This window comes from Austrofundulus limnaeus, unplaced genomic scaffold (assembly GCF_001266775.1).
Source record: "Austrofundulus limnaeus strain Quisiro unplaced genomic scaffold, Austrofundulus_limnaeus-1.0 Scaffold1259, whole genome shotgun sequence".
Classification (NCBI taxonomy): domain Eukaryota; kingdom Metazoa; phylum Chordata; class Actinopteri; order Cyprinodontiformes; family Rivulidae; genus Austrofundulus; species Austrofundulus limnaeus.
In genome coordinates this window covers 19,456-33,689 of record NW_013953661.1, presented here as the reverse complement: position 1 = coordinate 33,689, position 14,234 = coordinate 19,456, and the positions used below count along the sequence as shown (strand labels likewise).

The window sequence follows — 14,234 nt, the reverse complement described above, 5'->3', positions numbered from 1 at the left end:
ATATATATATATATACGGGAGCTAATGCAGTTTTGTTTTGTTTGTTTTATTTTGGTTGATTGCTTACGTGGATAAAATAAAAGAAGACGAAAGCTAAGATGGACTTGTTTCACAAACATTCCAAATTTATGTTTGCTTTTTTGAAGCTGCTAAGCTAAGTTAGAAGTTTTATTCATATTAAAGTAGGCTAGTTTTTATTTGATTAATTTTACACACTGCAGTGGAGCAGGTAATGGCATCCGAGGCACAGCAGGTACAATGACTGCACCTGCCTTTTAAATGTGATAAATTTAGAAGCAGAAAGAGCAACCGCAATCAGTTTCAGGTTTGATAAATCACACTACGGTGCGAAATGGTTATATAGTATTTACATATCCTTCTCCTAGTATTTTGCATGCTCTGATATTCATCGTATATTCTGCATATTCATGAAGGGAAAAATGCTGAATGGATTGTGCCATCTATTTTGCTAATTTCACAGCGCACAGGGTTAAAAAATCAGCATTATCAAGTTTGCACGTCTTTTTACACAAGCAAACCTTTGATAAATCAGCCCCCAAAGTGTTTTTTTTTCTCTTTTCATCTTTATTGTTTTGTTGTATTTTCTTCTGAAAGCAGAACAGGCAAAGGAAATTAGAAGAATAAAGACATTTTTCGATGTATGCAGTCTAGACTGGTGAGGAGATTTTTTGCAGTAGTTTGAAATACAAACTGATACTGACAGATGAGCAACAGACAAGTGGTGGCACAGCCCAAATGAGGAAACAGACTCACAATGCCTACATCCACTGACATGACTGCAGATGTGGGCACGACCATCTCCATCTCTACCCTCCCTGAATCACAGGGGCTGGTAAAAATGGAGAAGGACCTTTACATTTAACAGATGCTGAACAGACACATCAAAAAAGAATAATTTTCACAAATAAAGTAAAGCTGTCAAACAAACACAGAGACACATTAAAGCCTCCATATGTCATGCATTTCTCTGCAAATTTCACACAGAAACACAGGAACGAAACAGTGGTGCTACACAAAACACACACAAGCACAGATGCAGAAAATCTTTGAGCTGATTCCACCTTTTTCCGTCAGCTAATGGTTATCCTGCCTATCACTTTTGCTACTTTGACATCGTGTTTTGTCTTCTCTCATCCATTGAGTAATTGTGGGTTCACTCAGTGATCCTGGACAACTAAAACCCATCCAGTGGGAATTTAGGTGATATGTTTTGTTCTGTAATCTATTGAATACGTCCTTAGCCCATTTTGACAAGGGCAATGTTTTAACCTCTGAGATAAAACTCTGCCTCAGCATGTTACAGCTTTCTGCTTAGTGTATTTCAGAAAAAGGTGACGGTGCCGTTAAGCGTCATGAAAAGAAAAAGATTCTCAGAGGCTTCTCTGAACCTGCCATGCCCCCACCCAGCCAACCCCAGTGTCAAATCCTTGGCCATGCAGAGAAGTACACAGACATCAGATTAAATAAAATCTCATGTCACTCTAAGGAGGAGGAGCCTTTATGCCATTTCCATCATCATCATCATCATCAACATTGTAAATATCATCATCACCACGATGCCATTCGTGGTTCTACCTCAAGGGTAAAATCCTAAACTCCAATGTGGGATGAGAAGAAAATGTCAAACAAGATGACAGGTGAAAACAGGAACGAAAATAAACACAAACTGTTTTAATGTGCATGTTTATGTGACAAAACGTTCTCGCTCAGTCAGATGGGAGCAAACCTCCAGAGGAAAATCTATTGATATGAGCGGGAGCATTCTCTTTGGATTAGTCAAATATATAACACAATTTTTTAAAATGATATGATAGATACATAAATACCTTTTGGGACAAAGTAATGTTTTAAATTTAGAGTGACTTTAAAAATGTGAAGTACTAACAGTGTATAATGGTAGATAAAGCAATGACTTCTAACGTTTAGCTTGTTACTGTCTAATGTTGATATGTCTCTCTTCAAGAAGAGACAGAGGAAAACTTTCAGCAAACAGATTTAATTGTCTTGTTTTTCTGGTCTCAGTTACAGGAAAGTAACTTTTTATTAAGCCTCTAATTAAAAAACAAACGGCAGAAACACTTTTGCTCTTTTATCTTTGAACTGACACATTTGATGTCTTTATGACACATGAGGTGTTCAGACATTGAGACAGCATCCAGGTGGTGTGTCTCTACCTCTGTCCTCTGTATCTGGGGGTCTGCTGCTCTGGGGTATCAGTGAGGAACTAAATGAGCATTAACTGATTAAGCTCTAATGCATTCAATGTTAGCAACAAAATCCGGCAACGCATTTTTGGTTTTGTTCTGATTTTAGAAAGGTTAATAGCCTGACAAAGCCAGATTCTTACCCTATGCCACGCATTGATGACTGCATTGATCAGCTTGGTGATGCTAAATACATCAGTAAGTTTGATCTACTGAAAGGTTACTGGCAGGTTCCTTTCACTAAAAGGGCAAGTTCAATTGCAGCTTTCATTACACCCACCGGGTTGTATTTATACAAGGTTATGGTATTTGGATTGCGAAATGCTCCTGCCACTTTCCAGCATCTAATGAATAAAGTTGTTGAAGGCGTAGAAGGCTGTGCATTTGGATGACGTTGTTGTTTATTCGGATACTTGGTCTCATTTGGACTGAGTCAAAGCACTGTTTGATCGCCTGACAGATGCTCATCTCAGGGTAAATCTGGCGAAATGTGAGTTTGCTTGTGCTACSGTGAGTTATCTTGGTCATCAGGTAGGGAGTGGTGAAGCTCGTCCTCTGTCTGCTAAGGTGCTGTTGATAAAAAAAATTTTCCACCACCGATGACCAAAAAATAACTAATGAGATTTCTTAGGTTTAGTGGGATTCTACAGAAGTTTCTGTAGAAAATTTTCTACCATTGTTGCACAATTGACAGATCTGTTGAAGACAATCAGTGGCAAATCAGATTAAACAGGATTTTGCTTGCGAATTTCAAAGGTTTTAAATTTGAGTCAGTCAGTGTCAACTGAGCTTAAAAGTTAGTTTTCACAAACTAATAAAAACAAACTTTTACATTTTCTTCTGTTAACTACATGTTTGTTGAAAACACTTTACTGTTGGGGGAGTGGGTAAATGACTTGTCAACACGTTCTCACTCCCGACTCATCAACATATTGACGCTCGGTCAGGGACTGTCTGCGTCCAGTTTTAACGCGTCGGGTACCCCCCTCGTGTCAGTCATTGCCGCCCGTGACTTTTCTGGGTTTCGCCACTTAGGGGTCTTTGGGTTGGGAGGTCTATGGTTAATATGAGGGATCAGGATTAATGGTTAATTATAGGTACTGAGGTTGTGGATAGGTTGTATAGGGCTAACAGAAGTTAAATTTAGGGTCTGGGATGGTTAGTTGTCACGCATTTCCTACTCTTTATAAAAATATGACAACGCGCTCCTCCTCCACCTCATCTCATTAAGAACTGATGCAAGGGGCATACCCAACGTGTCTGAGGCTGGACACAGACGGCTGACCAAGCATCAATATGTTGTCGAGTCGGGAGTGAGAATGGGTTGGACTTGTTTGTGCTTTATGTCGTAATGTCCTTCTCTCATCCAACACATACCCAGAGTGTTGCTTTGACTCATTCATGCATGTTTGAGAAATCATTGAATCTCCTGTGGTGGCCATGTGGAGCTACCTAAATGCTTGATGGTACAAAACTCAGCCTATTTGTAGATGATGTTATCTGTTCTACTTGTGAGAGCAGACAGGTGCAACAGCTAAATCAGAACATCAACAGACTCCTAGCTGATACCAGGAAAAGTGACATCACCCTGTTAGCATTCTCCACTAGCTTCCTGTTTAATACAGAAATAATATTAAAATTATGTTGTTTGGTTTTGAAGCTTTGTATAGCCTTCCACCTGAAGATTTATTTGAAGTTGTCTAAGATGTCTTAGCTCTTCTGAACAGCTCCTTTTAGATATTCTACATTCTAGATTAGTCAGTCAGGGAGATCTGGAGATTTCTTCTTAAAGGGGCAATATCATATAAAATCAACTTTTTTGAGCTTTATATCATGTTATAAACATAATCCCCTCATCAAAAACATACACAGAGTCTTGCTCTGACTCATTCATGCATGCCTGTGCTGTCCTGAGGCAACCATTCAGGGGAGCAAAAATGGCTCGCTGGGCCTAGAACCACCTTTTGGGAGCAGCTCCTCCTCTGGGCTGTGTCTCCAAGCTGAGCTTCCTCATCACAGAGCACACCTCCCCCGTGACTCCTGCAGGCTATCAGCAGCAACAACTAGCAAACACCTGGTGAAACCGCGCGTCTGCTGAGCTTGTAATACCTTTCAGTCCATCCTTTTTGGATTAAAAATGCCTTTTTTTTGCACACACCCGAGTTTGACTTAATTTGCACACACTGAGTTTAACTCATTTTGCACAAGTCTGTCATGACTGTAATTTCCTGTAACTGTATATCTTTCTGCACAGTAGCTGCTTCAATTTTTGTCTAATTTCTCATTGATGGTCTGGTATGGTAATTATTACTCTTATTCTGTTTTTGCTATAATTGATATTGTCACACAGTTGTGTATTGATGTATGTACCTGCCGCTGCTGCTACACCTGAATTTCCCCAAGCGGGACGATAAAGACTGATTCTATTCTATTCTATTCTATTTAAGGAAATGTATTTTCGGATGCCAAGGATGACAAGGTTCTTAAGAAATGGTTTGATTTTGTTTTTGGAATTAATCCTCCAAAGAGAAAAAAATTTTGTGTAAAAAATGATATAGTATTTGTGCGAGCCACTTTACAAATGACAGACAATAGATTATCACTAAAAGACGATGCAATTCCAACACTCAGAATAGGGCTGGGCGGTATGACCTCAAATTCATATCACGGTATAAATTGAACCCCTTCACGGTAATGGTATATATATCGCGGTAGAAAATTAGCATAAAAAGTAAAGATAATGTAATTTTTAGAGCTTTTTTTTGCAAAAAATTGTAATCTTAATTAAACCCAACGTTTTTGCTTTAATATCTGCCTGCCATACAATGAGCTTCTGCCTGCTGAACCTATCAGCTGCTTCTCTGCTGTGCGCTCATCTTCATCATCAGAGCAGAAGCCGACTTTACATTAGCAAGATGGATTTATGACTGAAGGAACGTTCATGTCTTTTTTTATAATTTATAATACATAAAAAACATTTTTTTCTCTGACATTTGGGTGTGAAAAACTACAGTTGTTAAAGCTTCGCTCTGCGTGATGTGCAGCGAGAGGAGAGGAGAGGAGAGGAGAGGAGAAGAGAGGAGAGGAGAGGAGAGGGAGGAGGAAATGATCCCACGACACGATATAACTTTTCTACAGCGGGAGGAGGAAATTTTGAGGATTTATCCTCTCTATACGTGTTTTAAAATGCTAGAATTTCTTCATTATATTTCGAACTCCTGCTCAGTTGTCTCTGGACACACAGCCCTGTTCACACAGGTGCGATGACGTCACTGGTGATAGGACAGTAGAGGGTCGATGTCTACCATAGGCCAACTTCATACCGTTTATACCGTCTACTGCATATTCCGCGCAGACATAACTCAGAAGTACGCAAACATCATTGTTTGCCCAGGTAAGCTGAAAAACAACTCAAGTTATTCAACTCTTTGGCTTTTGAGCAATTTCATTTTACTCATGTCAATGCTGTAATTGTTTTATTGAAAAGCACTTAGGTTGATTTAAATGTGCCGTAAAAGTAAAGTTAATTTATTACAGTAGCAGGGGATTATTGGATGGCATCGTTATAAACAGATTTATCTCTTTCTGTGTTTGTTTCTATCAGATTTCCACAGTTTCTTCTGTCTTACTTGTTTCACTTCAGAAAAATGTCTCTTTTTGTCCTTCCAGAGATTCACTCGATGGGTGTACTTTTTTCCATTTTAAATGTTCGTTTATTTAGACGTAAAATGATCACAACAAGCTTATCTTTCCTGGAAGAGTGGCAGGAGCAGTGTGAGCTCATCATCTGTCTGACAGCGTAATGGTCACCACGCCTATGAGGCACGAGCCAACACCTGGTAAATGCATGTGTCTGTTTATCCATCTGTGTGTGTTTGTAATCCTGGCTGCCTTTGATCGTGATGCCCAGGGTAAAAACAGTAATTACTGATGTAAACCCTAAACGCTCTTCCTCACCCTGTCCACCTGTGAGTAATGCACCAGAGGAAGAGCTCGTTGCGGGTGTTTAGTCGAGTCAGTCAGTCGAACCTTCCAGCCGTGAAAACAACCGACCCTCCTTCCTCCTCTTCGTTTTTTTTCCCTGCACATACCTCGATCCCTCACACTCACTTTTTTTTCTCACCACCCTCTCCCCTGTCAGTGCTGCTTTCTCCTCCTCCCCTGCTCTGATTACTCTGATTTTCTTTCACCCCGTCCTACCCGTCAGTTCCTCCTTCACCTGAAAAACACAAAGGTGATTTGCTCTTTCCGAGCCTCCCTCCCTTTCTGCCTATCAGTCAGTTCCTCCTTCTCCAGACAAAAGCAAAGAGGTATTATAATGACTAATCTGTTGAGTAAACACATCTTTCCCTAAATACAAGCTGCTTCTTTCTTTTTCCCCTAAATGTACTTCCCAAAAGCTCTTTTCTTCTCACCCACTTTGTTCCTGAACATTTGTCCTGTCTGCTGACCTGTGTCATCTGCTTTTAGCCTTTCTCACCTGTTTGTTGACTCTCTGATTATATCTCTGCCTATCTTCCTCACCCTCAGGTTTTCTACTTATCAGATCACATTCTGCTAGGGTTTTTCCCCATAAACCCTTTTATCTTGTTTTTTTCCCTGTTTGACGTGACGCTTCGTTCCACATTTGAAATATATTTTTTTCCCATTTCGAATTGATCCTGGCCTTCTGACTAATTTGTCTGTTCTTCCCAACACCTCTGCAGATGAAAGACTGTTCCCCGTAAATATAAGGTCAGCCCTAAAGTGCTGCACTATCATTACCACAAGCTAAGCTTCCGCTGCTACCACAGCACCCAGCCTGTCATTAGTCAGCTAACCTGTTAGCGTTGTGCTAGCTGTTAATAATCAGCACAAGTCTTCACTGTTTTTATTTGCTGGAGATATGATTTGAGCTAGGAATTAAGAAGAAGTCACTGCAAGCATGCCTTGATTTGAGCCACGTTTATCTGTTTTTGACCATTTTTGTTACGCTCAGTCAAATCAGTCTATGCTTTGTGCCAGAAATAAACACCTCAGCAGACACCATGTTGATGGACAATTTTGATGTCAACTTTTGGTCAGCAATTTGTTTTTTTCATATAAATAATTTTAGCATGTTTTAAACAAATTGTCACAAATTCTTAAGCAGACACCTCCCGTTGATGCACGATTTATCATGCTGACAAATAAAAAGTTGTTATTTTTTAAATTTGGCAATACTTTCAAACTTTTTTGTACTTTTTAGTACATTTGTGAATATTATCAACTGTCATTTAAATAAAAAATGTGCTTATCCTCAAAAAAAAAAACAAGATAAATTGTCATCATTGTAATCTAATAAACATTTTTATGTGCATTTTGAAGGTTGGTGTTTAAAATCTTGACCTGTAATTTTTTTATGCTCTCTTGAAGCTTTAGCATTTTTTAAAAAAATGTCAAAAGGTAGAGTGAACGTGAGCAGAGACAGAAACACGTCAAACGGTTTGATGAAGCAAACGTTTTACTCTCTTGAAGGACCACAGAAATTTGACCTAATTTTTGTAAAGTGGACAGGCTTAGTTTGTGTTCGATTCTTCTAGATTTCTTTTTTGTTTTACAGTCACATTAAAAAAACATGTGCAATGTAGCCTATACTGCCATATACAGAAAACAATGCAGCCTCTGAAGATATGTCAAATGTTGTCTTAAAAGTTGCTTAACAACCTTAGAACTATTGTTAAAAAATACAATATAAATATTTATTTCCTATTGTAGAATTGTAAACTTTTAAGGACTTTAAAACACATCTATTTGTTTATAGCTTTGTGGTTTGGATCATTATTTTGATTGTGATGCAGACGAACACTTGATATTATTTCTGTACAATTTCTGCATAAAATAGGATGGATATTTAGCGCTATATTAATTGGACAATAAAAAGGAAATCTGCATGTGATCTAACACCAAAAGCCACAACATGGCACAGATACATGGACAAAGCAGTATGAAAACGTAAAGGTAAAATTACAAATGTTATTTACCGGTAGTAAGAACATGTGCAGGAAAACCTATTTCTGTAATTATCATGATTTTATTTGTTTTTTAGAATAAAACAACAGAACGTGCTGAAATGGAAAAGACAATTCAAACATTTCGAGTTTGATTCGATTGCTTCTCATGAACTTGTTTGATAAATCCACACTGGAACAATATATTTAGATATTTAGAAAAAAAGAGTAAACAATATTTTATGATTTTATCAAGCCAAAGCACCAATAAAAAATAGACTATTTGTTTTCAATATACCCTAATAAATATGTTTTTTACTCCTGCTTCTGTTTTAAAAATTAAAAACTGAGCACTTACGGATTATTTGATTAATTTTGATCAGTGCTTATGTGCTAATTAAACTTTTATTCTGAAGGAAACATTTTATGTTCTTCTGACCAAACAGAAAACAGCAACTCTGAATTTCTCTGGCTCAGTGGGGACATTTGAAGCAAATACAACTCAACAGAACTACGTGAAGAAACAAAACGAGGGATGAACAATGGAGGAATGAAGGGACAACACATCAGTGTACCTCCGCCAGGTCAGAAAAGAGGACTTGACTGGCGCCTCGCCTCAAAACGTCCCAGTAACTCCGTGCCACAAACTCCTGACTGTCTTTTTTTAGCACCTGTAGAAGCAGCAGGGCCAGAATCAGTTCACTGGCCCCTCAATCAAGGTCAGGTTTCAACATGCATTTTGTTTCTTTTAAATTATTTTTAACATATTCACAAAATGTTTTCTAATTTGTAAACCAAACCAAACATTACTAGGTATTAATAAATAGAGTCACATATGGGATTTTTACTGAAACTGTACAGTTATACCCAATCAAAACTGCAAACAACCTACAAATTAGTATTTATCTTAATAATTTTAGATGCTAAACATACAAATAAACATTAATGAGAAAACTGACTAAGGAAGGAAGAACAAGACTACAAACCCTTAATTTATATTAAATTGATTATCATTGATAAAACATGTTAAATTTGCAACAAAATTCCAACAAAATGGATGTGTATTAAAACTACAATTTTATAATTTGTACTGAGCGCTGTCATTCATTTTTGTCCATGCAATTACTGAGCAAAAACACAGGTTTTAGCTAACATTTAGCTAAATTTGAGCTAAATATATTTTTAAAAGTCTTGAAAATAAACCCATTTTATTTTTTTTAGAATGAATAATGTTGCAGCACCAACAGACCGTACTCCTATGGTGACATAAAAGCAACCAAAGGTTCGAACGTCTGACCACCCACCTCGCCTCCTCTCTCAGGGGAGAATCCCATAGCAGCGGTTTTTAACATGACCCTGCACAACTCTTAACTTCACTGTGACAATGGAGCTATCCATCACAACTCTGATAGGACAAGTTGTGTATGTGTGTGAGAAAACAACACAGGAAACAGCCAGAGAGACACTGGTGGCAACTATAGACTTTTATTCCATATATCGTAACTTCAAAATAAATGTTAAGTTTTACCAAAGTTAAACTTTCTAAATCTCTTCCTTTGCTCTTAATCAGACTGCTGGAGTGATTTTTATGGGATAAACCTTTTGCCAGCGGGAATTGAATTTGAATTGCTCMRAWTGAATCTGWATGTGCATAATTTGAAATTGAATGCATTGGTTTGAAAATGAATTTTACTAAATTGAAACTAAATTTAATGGTTTGAAACCAAATTTAAAGTTTTGAATTTGAATTAATTTGCTTTGAAACTGTATTTTGGTTTATTAAAAATTCAGTTTGACTACTTTCACTTTCAGTTCCATAATTCAGATGTTTGTGTCACATCCTGGTCCTTGAGAAAGCCAGGCAGAGTAATCAAACACAGATCCACAGATTTATGTTTCACTTTGGTGAAGTTTCCCTTCTGTAATGTAACAGAGTTGATGCAATCCACTGTAAAAGTGACAAAAACAGACAAAGTTATTTTATTGCAGTGATTAATTTGACCTATATGTAGAAAATGTTATATTTACATCACATCATGGATCACATGTTGATCAGATGCTGCTGCTGACTGATCCATGATGTGATGTAAATGTAACATTTTCCACATATAGATCAAATTAATCACTGCAATAAAATAACTTTGTTTTTGTCACTTTTACAGTGGATTGCATCGACTCTGTTACATTACAGAAGGGAAACTTCACCAAAGTGAAACATAAATCTGTGGATTTGTGTTTGATTACTCTGGCTGGCTTTCTCAAGGACCAGGATGTGACACAAAAATCTGAATTTTGGAACTGAAAGTGAAAGTAGTCAAACTGAATTTTTAATAAAGCAAAATACAGTTTCGAAGCAAATTAATTCAAATACAAAACTTTAAATTCAGTTTCAATTTAGTGAAATTTAATTTCAGACCAATGCATTGAATTTGAAATTATGCACATTCAGATTCAATCTGAGCAATTCAAATTCACTTCCTGCTGGCACAAGATTGATCCAATAGGATTTTATTGTTATACACATTGAGTATTTAAGAAATTTAGTTTGCTCTTAAATAAAATCCCAAAACACAAAAATGTGACCTTCCCCACATACACACGCACATAACGAGCATCAGTCATAAAATGGTCTAAAACAGAAAGAACCGGATTGTGTTTTTAAGCTTTGGAGCATCTCAGATAATTGAAAATCACATCACTCTCTTTTAGTAGGAGTTCATCTCTGTTGACCTCTTAAATCTATTACTCTTCTTCTGCTATTCTCCTGTCCATTTAACCAACCGCCTCCACCATCGCCAGATAAATCAATCATCTGACCCGACAGATGGACACCCAATCGCAAATGTTTCTCTGACCCTCTCTCTTCACGTATTTCCTTTCATCCGTCCCTTTGTGGAGCCGACAGAGTACGTTTTTACTGATAACAGAGGATCAGGTGGACTGCTCAGGGGTTAAGGCTTATTCAATGCCAGGTCAGTGATTGACTACCATTGATATTTACACCACTACCAGAACTCAAACAACCCAGAGAATCCAGACAAGAAATAATTGTTTGTTTGTCAGATTCAATGTGGTTATTGTTATTTCTTTACCAGATCATAGCCACATTTATTTGAAGAATCATTTTGCTCAAGATTCTGGCTTTTTTAACCTATGAATTGTCATGTTTTATTAAATCACACTGTCCCATTTTAAATAAATGAACAAACAATAAATGATTCTTTTCACAGTCTGTCTTACTTCATGAGTCATGAGTCTGTCCCCACATCAGAAGGTCCAGTACACCACATTGTGTCTTCATTGGCAGTTCGTTTTTTAACCACACATCTTGAGCTGTGCAGCACTGACTGGATGTGATGGGTGACCATTGTTTTTTTTTTGTTTTGTTTTGTTTTATCTGACTGTTGCATTAACACTGTATGAAACTGAACTACCAGGGCTGAAGTTGATGATTCTCTTTGTTTTAAGCTATAGTTTCCTCTCAACACTGATGGATCAAGCTGCTGTGTTTCCTCATAAAACAGTAAAGTTTTGTGCCGTGGCTCAGTTATATCTGATAAAAAGTACAAAAAACAAAAATAAAAATAAACTGTAGATCTAAGTCAAGTCATATTGTGTGATGGAAAAGAGCCAAAAGTAACACTTTTGGACACGCATGGAATCAACTCTGTGATGACAACTTTCCCTTGAATGGCGTAAAGTTACAGATCTTCGTGACACACAGTGTTTTTGTTCTTAGAACTTTAGATTTATTATGTACTTGTCTAACATCATAAAGATGTAGATAAGTTAGAGAAGAAAACCTTATGAGCGTTTTGACTTTGCCAAACTTTTGTATACAGAAGAAAAGCTGTTATGGACACTGCATGAAAATGGAACTGATAAAAAGACATGTCCTCTGTAAACGTCAGTGAATATTTTACACATATGAACAAGCTTCCCTATTTCATAAACCTTAAAGGTCACAGGATCTTATAATTTTAGATTGTATAAAACTTGCAAACGTAAACAAATTGGGTGTTATTTTATGTTTAGGAAACTTTTAACCAACTTTGAATTAAAACACACACACAAAGAAAATAGTCTACTAATTCAGAAACTAAAAGGGAACAACTTGATGTAAAATTAGACACTATTTGATAAACATTTACTTCAACTATAAAAACAAGACTAAAAATACAGCAGATAGAGGTGGGCGGATCGGTCTTAAAATCGATAATATCGATACCAACGCTAGTATTGATATTGAACGATACTTGTGTAAAAAGATTGATACTCAAGCCTTTTTTCTTTTTCTAACAATAGGTCGCCCTCTACCTCAAGAGAATTTGTTTTAAGTTGTGTTGTGGGATTTTTTTTTTTTGCACTCTGTTTATTTAAGAAAAACAGAATTGCACTAAAAGGAAGAAAATTCTTTATTTTTTTATTGTTTTTCATAAGAAAATTCTATTTGAAAAAAGAAACAAAGAAACAAAGAACTAGAAAAAATGACTATTGAGGGGAGAACTTTTGTTTTATTTGTGTATTGTGGATACTCTTTTTCTACCTCAAAAAAGATTCATTTTCCTATTGTTAAGGGAAACTTTGTTTTGTTACTGTTCCATTGGGCCTCATGCAAGAACATGTTCGTATTCTTATCCTAAATTTCTCTTACTTTTGTTCGTACAAAGGGTTCGTACGAACATGTCACGTCAGATTCAACAAACTCTTCTATCTTCAGGAAAAGTGTGTAAATGAGCTGCGTAAATTCCACCTGTTCGTATCCAGCTGCTCGTGTACTCAGACCAGTAATATTTGGGGTCACAAGTTTTTGCCATGGATATTTTGTGGGTCAGAAGACAAAAAGTTTGGGAACCACTGTATTAATATACTGTATATATGGCATTAGCACCACGGCTGATTTACTATCATGTCTCATTTTATTGTTTCAACACATGTATATATTGTGCAGAACACATAAACTAATACAAAATATAACTTTATTGTCACACATTATAGCTTCTTAGCCTGGACCTGTTTTAGTCTCAACTGTAACCTATCATCATCATTCCCAGAATGCATTGCATCAGTACCAGAATGTGACTAATTGAAAAATCTAATAAACAAATGCATTTTAAAGGATGTTTTCACGTGTTACAAACAACTATAATAGAACTATAATAGAATAAAGAAATAACATACTAAGAGGAACGTACAAGAAGTCGAAGATCTCTTTAAATAGTTTAAGTAACCGTTACTTTAAATGTTTATACAGTGTCAGCAGCATGATATATTCCTCACTGGCTGGTATAATTTGGCTTCATTTCGCACCTAAACTGAAATGTGCATATTAACCTCTCTGACAGACCCTACCAGTTCTCTACTGTGGGATTCAAATGGTTCTGTTTCATACCCGCCCCCGCAAAATTGAGACTGGTTTAGAATACATACGCTGTTCATGGGGGCAACCTGATATCCATACAGCTGCATACTCTAACACAGAGAGAGATGAGGAAGAAAAAGAAGAGGACATAGCATGCAGTCAGACAGGAAGAAGAGGAGAGAAGTTAAACACATGTTAGTACATGCAAGGAAGGAGGATGCGTCACTTTACTACGCACCTGAGATTACTTATTAGACAATGTGACAACTTGCATTGCAACACTGAGCTTGGCATTTTTCTGAGATAATTTTCTAAGACTCACGTGAAAAATAAAAACTCTAAAGACTTTCTTTAACGTTAAAAGGAATTACAATTGAAACGTTTTCTGGTAAATGAAAGTTGTTAATTGTGAGGAAGATTTTTTGTGTTTCTATATGTGGAGTAAAAATGAGGAATAATTTGAGTTCGGAGTTGAAGCAATGTCCAAACATAAAAGGGTTGAAAAGACAGAATAAATATTTTTTTTTCATTAATATTGTGTATATGTCTATTGCTTACATTAATGGCTGTATTAATAAGCAATTAGAAAGAAAAAAATTGTATAGGTCTTCTGGACGGGTTCTTCTCTAATGAAACGTTTCGTCTCTCCTCCAAGAGACTTCTTCAGTCTGAGAGTTT

At 36.7% G+C, this 14,234-nt stretch overlaps 1 protein-coding gene across 1 annotated transcript in view; it reads right to left on the bottom strand.

Moving 5' to 3' along the window:
• LOC106534744 (calcium uptake protein 3, mitochondrial) overlaps positions 1 to 14,234 on the bottom strand; it is a 61,782-nt gene that overhangs the window by 28,882 nt on the left and 18,666 nt on the right. The window contains exons 10-11 of the mRNA XM_014031477.1: positions 13,625 to 13,666; positions 8,770 to 8,865 (exon numbers count right to left, since the gene is read on the bottom strand). Coding sequence (XP_013886931.1) covers positions 8,770 to 8,865; positions 13,625 to 13,666 — 138 coding nt within the window. The remainder of the gene's footprint in view (positions 1 to 8,769; positions 8,866 to 13,624; positions 13,667 to 14,234) is intronic.